This window comes from Sardina pilchardus, chromosome 15, assembly GCF_963854185.1.
Source record: "Sardina pilchardus chromosome 15, fSarPil1.1, whole genome shotgun sequence".
Lineage (NCBI taxonomy): Eukaryota > Metazoa > Chordata > Actinopteri > Clupeiformes > Clupeidae > Sardina > Sardina pilchardus.
In genome coordinates, this window is record NC_085008.1 from 28,728,124 (window position 1) to 28,738,012 (window position 9,889).

General features: G+C 42.1%; 1 protein-coding gene across 4 annotated transcripts in view; it reads left to right on the forward strand.

Moving 5' to 3' along the window:
- The first annotated feature begins 4,698 nt into the window (after positions 1 to 4,698).
- vamp4 (vesicle-associated membrane protein 4) overlaps positions 4,699 to 9,889 on the forward strand; it is a 13,145-nt gene continuing 7,954 nt past the window's right edge. The window contains exons 1-3 of one of the 4 annotated variants that reach the window (XM_062557071.1): positions 4,699 to 4,862; positions 6,121 to 6,253; positions 8,624 to 8,725. In XM_062557071.1, coding sequence (XP_062413055.1) covers positions 6,251 to 6,253; positions 8,624 to 8,725 — 105 coding nt within the window. In that variant the 5' untranslated portion in view covers positions 4,699 to 4,862; positions 6,121 to 6,250. The remainder of the gene's footprint in view (positions 4,863 to 6,120; positions 6,254 to 8,623; positions 8,726 to 9,889) is intronic. The other 3 variants (XM_062557072.1, XM_062557073.1, XM_062557074.1) reach the window with 3 other exon arrangements.

The following is a 9,889-nucleotide window of genomic DNA, read 5'->3' on the forward strand; positions in this document are numbered from 1 at the left end:
GGCGTTAAGTCATTAAGGAATGTTTAGTATCTTAGACGTTCTTGCCACTTCAGCAAAAGTGATAAATGGCTAAGCCGTCTCAGTCCACAAATTTATATCTGGTCTGGTACCCTACTACACTGTCTGTTTGTTCATATGGAATTGGCCTTCAGAAACACGCATGCTAACATTGTACCATTCTGTTTGGCTTCCCCATTTCAGGTGGTGCTAAATTGATTTGTCTCTAGGCCTTTGGCTGCTCTGCTGTCCCTTGAGGGTCTAACCTCTTCTCCAAACATGTTAATGTTTGTACATTGCACATATACAGTAGTTACATTTAGTCGTGATAAATGAGATAAAAGGGGTATATCCTCAACCGCCCACTGCGGTCTTCTGATGAGTGTTTGTTGTGTCAACCAACCATAAACGCTACAGTAGGTCAAATTCAAGACTTTTCCTTAGTGGTTCCTTGTTAGTGGAATGAGTTGCTCAGTGCTCTCCGCTCATGTGATAGTTTTGGGTCTTTCAGGATTGGTCTAAAGATACATCTGTTCAATATGCACTTAGTTTCTTATGCGTTATGTGTCTCGTAAAAGTATGAGTATATATAATTAACAAAGTACAGGCTGTATTGACAGTGTACATGAAGCATAACTATAACAACTATAACAACACAAATAAGCTTAATACTGTCCCTATGACATTTCATTAAAATAAAAAAAAATAAAAACTGCTTGCCTCAATCACATTCTTTTAAAGGTAAACTTAAAAGTAAAATCAGAATGACCTGGGAGATATTTAAGGAGGAAAAGCAAACAAAATTTTGGATGGAACTCAAATAAACAAAATAATTGATTATCAATTATTTATCAGTTATCAAATGCATTAACCGGCGGTGAAGTGGACCAGAAATGTGGACTTTTTTTTAACATCATTCAATATGTTCAAATTAGTCATCAAATTGTACTTATCTTCCTCAGTCCTGTAAAGACTGCATAGGTTTATATGCCCCTACAGTAAACCCTGTATATTTCAAGCCCGGACATCAGTTGAAAATAAATCTCAACCCTGTCATAAGACATAAATGATGACTTGGACCTTAATTAAGCTGTTATTAGTTTGCAGTCTGAGCTACAGTATGAACAGGAATGCTTGGTAGTGGTGCCTGAGGAAAGAATGCGAAAATAACCACCTGAGGTGTGTGACACAAACAGCCAAAGCCACTTATCATTACTCCTCGTGGAGTAGATTATGGCAGCCAAATGCTGAAGCTATTCCAGGTATTTGGGAGACGGCGTGCAGGCTGTCCCTTCCAGAGCCACATCAAACCCACAGACATTAGGCCAGGAGCTCTGCTTCCCCACACTCACGTAGACATCCCATAAAAATCAGGGGTGGAGGTGCTGTGACTTCCCAGTTACAATATCCCTCAATTAAGCACAACAGTGTTAGATTTTTCAGATAGTTCCTCTCGGTCTGTCCTTCCTGTGTATAAGTAAACATGTTGTTTAGGATGCTGGACCTCATGCCATGGGGTTGGACGAGTGTCTGGGAAAGCTTCCTGTAATGCTTGTGGTTAGTTCAGACACTATTCCTTACAGACTGTATTGCCATAAAAAAGGGTTTGCACCATATCTAGAGAGACTACCATTCATATCATTATTTTGCACCATATCCAGAGAGGCTTAGATTATTCGCTGCATCATTATCTATTGTTTACGTTATTCTCTGCATCATTATTTATGTATTTATTGATTTAATCCTCCGGTTTGGATCATGTGTTTGTTATACACCCTCACGTGTCATCAAAGACCACTGACTGATTTCACAAGCGAGAAAGTGATGCACAGTCTCAATTACAGGGAAACAGTGCTGCAAGGAATAATCATAATCACATACTCATAATCACACACACACACACACACACACACACACACATTCACACACATGCACACACACTCTCACACATGCAGTATTCTCTCTCTCTCTCTCAGCAAGACATCCAATAAAGAGGAAGGATCTCATTAAACAGGTCGTTATCAGTGGCACTGATTTTATGTGTGAGGAAGACGACCACATCCCGTCTGTTTACAAGAACACCTGGCATTCCACTTGTTGGTTTAAGCGGGCACTGTTTACACCTCGGTAATGTGGAATGAGCATGAATGTTCCGTCCTGTTTACAGCTGTGCTGATGGGATTGAAGCTTGCAAAAGAAAACAAGAGCTCAGAGAGAGGAAAAAGATGACTGGTATCACACCCATGTCCAAACTTGGAGCCTCCCTAGACAAATGTTTGAAAATGTCATCAGTGTCTCCTGGGTTTAGTTGTCCATCAATCAGTGTGTAAGAGCAAGCCTGGAGTCACCTTTAGGAGGAGAACCCTTGACCCTTTGAGAACCTGGCAAGAAATGTCTCTGATGGATGTCTTCAGAAACCAGAAAAACAGGTGCAGTTTCAGAGAGATGAAGAAGAAAAGAAAAGAAAAGAAAGGACAAGTGGGATAAGGCAGGCAATAACCTGGTCTCAGCTGCTTTGAAATGACAATGAAGAGGAGTCTGACAAGACTAATTGTGCTGGCTTCACGTGCAAGTCACGTTTTATCGTCCGTGAGAGCATCTTATTTACAACATGACTCAGTCTTTCCCTCGGCATTGTAATCAAACCACCTTCCAACACAAACTGCATTTAATGACAAACTAATTAACTTGGCTCGACTTGCAGTTGGCCCGAAAGACCGGATTTAATGGCCCCTCACAAGAGCATGGGGATCTTGGTTTGGCACTGAATATTTGTTCTCCCAGGTCATGCCCAATTTAACTTTGCTTATTTGTGGCATGGTTTAGGAGAGGTCAAGGGAGAAGTGATTTAGGACCCATGTAATGACAATATCCACAACTCCCAGAATTCTACGTTTGAGTTAACTAAAAACACAGATGCTACAGGTAAATCAAGAATATCTGAAGCCTTTTCATATATGGCCATAGAGAGATGTGTTTAAGCTAGACTCATGCATTCTATCTCTGTGTGCTTTGTGCGTGTGTCGGGACAGAGTTATACAAACGGTTCTGTGTGATTGCTGGGGACTCCTCTGGTACTGATGATGAGGCTCTGCTGGCCGCATCTGGGAGGCATCAGTCACAGGTTTGGGAGCAGTTCCTGTCGGCCCCTCCACGGCTCTCCACAGTCATTTATAACCCTGAACTCTACTTTGTGTTGAAACACATATACACATCACGCAGAACCATCTTCCTCTACATGCACCACCCCACCCCACCCACCACCACCACCACCCTCACCCCAGAGAGCTTCCAAAGCCCAGAAGCGAAGCGTATGACACACTGGATTATCCATCCGGATCACCTAGGGAAAGAAAAATACTCTCCTTAAAAAAACGGAATCCAGAGCTTGTGGAATGTCTGTTCCTCTCATTAGGGATGCTGCTTTACTTTCTTTCAAGAAATCTCTCTCTCTCTCTCTCTCTCTCTCTCTCTCTCTCTCTGTCTTTCTCTGTGGTTTCAGGGTTTATAAACTTCAGAGGAAGAACAGGAGCTTTATAGAGTAGGCTGAACGTTGGCACATGGTAACTATGAATACAGTAGAATACTTTGTAGAATGCTTCACAGTGTCTTGTTTGTTCTAGATTATTCCATGAATAATAAGGAGTTGGCAAAGCAAACATGCATGCATCCAAGCTGATCTTTACTTGAATTATGAAATCAGGCCAATACCAAGGACAACTTGTTGACATGTTTTGGACCGAAATTAAATCCACCACTGACTGCTTATTTTCTTCCAAGCATGGCCCACTACTTAACAGCAGCATTCTCTAGGCTAATAAACTGGACAGAACAATATTTTTCAGGACTGCACTCTTCCATGTCAGTGGTGTTCAAATGAAGGACATCATGCACAGAGATCTTTCTTGGCCTTGGTGAAAAAAAAGATTCGATCAAATTGTTGATCATTTACCCATGGAGTAAATAAGCCTCATACACAGCAGATTTTGAAAATGATTATTTGGGGTGGCAAGATCAGTAGTCATAAATAGGCAGATATATGTCCACTAGGCTATATCTGGAGTTTCAGACTAATCTAAAGTTGTGCTGTTCTGCATATATCTTTCACAGAAAAGGCATGATTTCAAGTTTCCAGTATGGACAGAGTGTCTCATCGTCTCACTTGGCACAAGAAAATTCCATGAGGAGTGAGGTCTCAAGGATAGGCTACCTGCTTTATAGATCTCAGGTAGCCTATTTTTTTTAGACACAAGAGTAAACATTCCAGTGCTTGCCTCCAAACTCATCTCACTGTGGCCAATGACTGATAAATATCCAACACATCATTCCTTCATAGTTCTGGATATAAAGATGGGCCCATAGCCTACAGGCCTGAGCAGACTCCTGAGCTTGAAAAGAAGCTAAAGTAGCCTAGGCTATCGGTTCAGTTGATCTTTAGAATATGCAACTTTTTTGTTTAATGATCTTTGTTTCTAAAAAAAGAAAAGAAAAGAAAAGGCCATTGAGAACATGTTATTCATGATAAAGAAAATAAAGAGACATAATGCGGAACCGGATTTCCATGTCGCATTTCTTCTGGAAGCTTTTTCTGACAGATAATGCTGACGGACTCATCTTATCTAGCCTAATGGACAGCGCAGGCAATTTGAATACAGCTGTTTTGACCTCTAGTCAGCTGATGAGAACAGGAAGAATAGACAATCCGCTGAGATCACAGAAGACACACATTACACGGAACGTTCTGTCCTTCTCTGGACATATCTGGAGAGTTTAGGGGAAGCGAAAAGAAAACTCTCTCCCTGTGACATTATTTGCTTGCACTAGAACGTGTGCCTGGAACAAACAAACCAAAGGTAGCTACATAGGTGAGCTATATCCATAGCACTGGCCTTGTTGTGGTCTTGTCTTGTTCTTGCATCTCTCACGGTGTGAATGGCAGATAGCCAGCTAACGTTAACGCTAGCTACTGCTAGCTTGGCAGTTCTGTTAACGTCAGGCTAACGCTTGCTCACTCTGTTAATTCTACGATCATCTGTCATTGCTGTTTTGTAGCAGTTTAGTTGAACATTCACATTTGATTGTGTTAATTCAGTGAGAGGGTAAATGAATAGTAGCCATAAAGCTAGCTAGCTAATTGCTATGTAATGTTAACGTTGACGTTTGTTAGCCAACGTCAATTAACGTTATGCTTAGATTATATGAAAGAAAGTAACTTTAACGTTATATCAGTAACATCAAGACGACCTAAGATGTTGGTCATTAGCTATTTGAAGTTTGACGGCAATTCAACGTCAGTGATTTCACGTTAGAGTGTAGCAGCTACATTTGTCTGTTTAAAATCACATCCCCACAGTTCTAGTCAGCTAGCAAAACATTAGTTTGCTAGCAAGCTCTCAGTTGTGTCAGGTTGCTTTTGTCTCAGTATGTTGTCTGAAATCAGTGGATAGATAGAATAACCTGACTTCAGCAACGTCAGCTAACCTGGTCATTCTGTCGGGTCAGAGTTTAAGTGAGTCACAGATAACCATGCTTACTCAATCTGGTTGTGGGGCCATTCATTTATTATGGGATTAAATCATAATCAAATTAATTATAGAAATTGGGACGTGTGTGTTGTTCTTTTTCCGTCACACAGCACTGTGTAGTCTAGCCAGTAGCCTACAGATGTTTTGGATGTGTATTAACAGTACACAACTGTAATCGTGCCAACATAGCAGGCTGAAGTTTAATCTGAACTTTATGACCGAACGACTATCGCGAATCGTGATATTTTGTTTCAGACGTGTTGAATCTTGGAACTGTCACTTTGTAGAGAGCCACAGAACAAAAGGAGCAGTGTATAATTGTGAGTTTACGTCATTTCTGAGTCACTGAGTCGGTGAATCTGTCAGTACTGTCCCATCTGTCACCTGACTCCATCCTTTCTCCTTTCCTTTGGCTCATCTCCATCTTACAGTAAACATACTCATGTGTGAAAGCACAATCAATGACTGACCGCCCTCAAAACTTAGGCTGGTCACCAAATTGATCGTGTACAAATGGTTGTCCAGCAGCTACTTCTGTCTTTACTCTTCCTCTCTGTCTGCCTGCATTTCTTCCTCTCTCTCTTTGTTGTTGCCTCAGAGAGACCCCTGTCCCAGTGTATTCTGGAAAACTCCGAGGCACCTCTGGCCTGGGGAGAGGCCGTTTTCCGACTGCGCTGCCAAAAGGAGACAGGAAAAAAAGCCCCCCCAGTTTGAGCACAGTGGACTCAATGGCAGAGACGTGCGGTCAGGGTAGGCAGGGTAGGCAGTGCCTACCCTGAGTAAATTTCATTTTAAAAAGAAGGACGACACATATTTTAAAAAAATATTATTAAAAGCTCACACTGAAGTCACAAACAATACAATTAGAATGCAATTTCAATTCTAGAAAGTAAATGTACGTCTTATTTAAGGTCAAAAACTCAAACGTGAAGGCTTACGCAAACAGCGATTCACAACACTGAACTACGCAGCAAAGCAAACATGCCTGGTTACCGTGGGAACGCCCAAGCAAGCCGTCCCGAAGCTTGCTTGGATTCCAAAGGCCAGGCCAGGGTAGGCTTGTAAGGTCTCTGCCTATCCTCACCATTCATTTCAATGCTGCGAATTTCGGAGATTGCGCATGCGTATTACATGATTCATGCGAAAGTTTATGAGCATCGATAAGCATGCTTATTCCCGCCAAGCGCTGCCTTTCGAACGCAGATAAGCCAATGGCAGTCCGGCCTCAACAGGACTCGGGACATCAGCTCGGACAACTCCACATACGAAATAAACAGCAGGGAGGAGGCATACAATTACAAATTAATGGTGGATTTATGTAGTTTAGCTAATTAAAAACCCAGACGAATAACCATAATCGACCAAGTACACCGAGAGGCTAGAAAACGAGGTTATAATTCATCAACAGTAGCCTACAAGATCAAGATGTGTCACGTTTGCAGCAGGTCGGCGTGATAGCTGCTAAAGAAGCCAACAAAGCACAAGGTATTCATAATGTCACGGGCAGAAAAAAAGGTTTGGGTCTCAGTTAAAACGATTTCCCCCCTCTTAATCCCCCATAAATACCAGTAGGTCTAGTGAGGGAAATTAGCTTTAGGCTATTTGTTATTAAAATATGATGATAAGGACCCCAATGAATTTTCTCCCTTTCCTTCTCAAACTACGTTGAAACTGCATCTTTAAAAGCCCAATTTTCTAAATTTCCCGGGGAGAAACCCCCGGACCCCCGTAGGTTGGAAAAAAATAATAATGAAAAAAATTGCACACCTAGTGACCCCTGATTCTGTGAAATGACTAAGTAGTAGGAGTATTACCATGAAAATATAGTAATATTTGCGAGTGTATGGATGGAATTTACATAGTGAATGGCCACTGCCTACCCTGCCACAGACCCCACCGCACGCCACTGCTCAATGGTATCTGTCCCGCAGATGCAGCCTGGGTTGGAGTGGGTGAGACGTTTTTTAGCTGGGGGAAGATGGCGTCATTATTGCAAGCACTCAGAATGCATGATGCTGAATCGAGATTTCAGTCTGTCTCTGACTCAGTCTCAGAAACACTCTGCATGTCCCACACTCAGAGAGACAGGAACCTCACAAAAGACTCACTTCCTCCTCACTCGAGACCTTCCATGACACTGATAAATCACTTCCTCCAGCCTAAGGGCAGGAGAGGTCCTCTGGAACGACAGGGGCCACTGCATAGCTGAGGATGTGTAAGAGAGCGTGTTTAAGTTTAACGGACCAAAGTGGCCTACTTTCTCCTTAACAAGATTGCCAGTATAGTGAAGGTTACCCAAGACTCAGTAACTGCAATGTCTTATAGATCGCATGTGTTCAGTGTGGTCAGTAATGGGTTTTACATGCACCGGCACAGACGGCTGAAGGGATGTTCTCACATTTCCCCCCCCCCCCAACATTCTTATTTTCTTTGATGTGCTCCAGCACCTGTGTCGGAGATTTTTTCTTCTTAGTGGATGTGTGTGTTTTCAAGTCAAAAATGAAGTAACACAGTGGGATCAAACAGTGATTGGACCATTTATTTTTCATAGTTGTTAGGACTGACTTGGCGTTGTTACTGATTTTGATTGTTTCTGTCGGCATGCTAGTAACGGTATGATATGAGAGTAAGATGTTTTGCAGGAAAAAAGACTACGATTCACTAATATATTTCCCAGCCCTGATAGCAATGCATTTGGAGAGAAACAAAAGAGCTGAACGTACTTTGATGGACTTGATCTGCAGTGCCCTCACATCTGTTTCTTGCTAAATGTAGATCTTTAATGGTCGCCCTGGATCAAAAGAGCACTGTGAAAAGCTATTCTTTTGCTAGGTTGTAAACTTTTCAAAGAAGTGTTCAACAGAATGTACAAATCAATCCATAGGTGCTGAATCACACCTGCTTTGGATTTGTTGTTGTTGTTGTTGTTGTTGTTGTTGTTTTGAATTAGGCAATGCATGCTCATTCAAAGTGTAGGTGAAATGCATGTGTTTTAAAAAAATGTGCATATATAATATACATAATATAATTGTGTAATAGTAATTGTGATCTCTAATAGTGATAGTTACTGACTAAGTTGTGTTGCTTTTGTTTGTCTGCAGAGGGAGCCAGAGAGGGAGGAGCAGCTTGACGACGGCATGCCTCCCAAATTCAAACGGCACCTCCACGATGACGAGGTCACGGGCTCTGTGCGCAGTGAGAGGGTGAGCCAGCACGGGGCAGTCTGGGTGGGGTGGAGACAGGACACGCTAGGCAGATGAAGGGACAAGAATTGTGAAGACATGGTTGTTGGTGAACTAAATGCAAAGTGTGACGGTGGCTACCTAAACCAAACAATTTTAGTTGTCTCTGTGTGTGCAGAGTCTGTGTTCCCCCCCCCCCTCTCTGTTTCTCCACTGTGTTAGTAAGCTAGCAGCAACAAAGAGAGGAGCATGGGACCCTTTACATAACTTATACAACTTAGGCTGGCCACTCACACACACACACACACTCTCTCACACACACACACACACACACACACACACACACACACAAACACACTCACTAACTCTGTCCCACCACTAATAATTGCTACCAGTCTACTCTTGCATCCTGTTTCCGCTATCCATTCATTGGCTTTCCTCTCCCATTATGATCAAAAGGAAAGAGGAAAGAGTGTGGAATATTCTAGTACCAGACATAATATTGCTTTGGACAGACGATTGGTTTGAGACTGTGATGTGCTGATGCTATGTGAACACAGTAATAGCAGTGATTGAAAGGGTAAAGATCACCTATTGTCGTATGCCAAGTGAAGATGAGATGTTTGAAATTCCTGTAGCTATATAAGAGCTTCATAAACACATGGATGTGTATATAGACTTTAAGGCTTTGGCTGAGTAGTCAAAACCAATAGATCTCAGAAACTTTCACGAAGCCAAGGTATGGATATGATCACTTTATTATTGAAGACAGAGCAGCATCCATGAAAATCTTTCAGGCAGCTTGGGCGATCTGCACATCCAGACAGAATTCCCCTGATGTGACGTAAAGGATAACATAAAAGCTTCACAGAGGAGTAACATCTGATCCATTTGAAGCTGATGTACTGTACCAAAGAACTCCATAACAATGTCCATTGTTGCCACACTCTTGGAAGCACATCCGTTTCACTTATACTGGCTTTTCTGAAGACCTAAACTGCTTGCAGATTCAGCATCCCCCTGAACCCCCCTGAACCCGCTATTTCTTAAACGCTAATGGTATCGTTTCTCAGTCTGAAAAGGGCTTTGGACTGAGAAAAGCAACTCATGGATACTCTGTCTTCTCCTGTATTGTAGTGTCATATAAAGTGAGGCTAACTGACCTGAGTGACAATCACACAACAG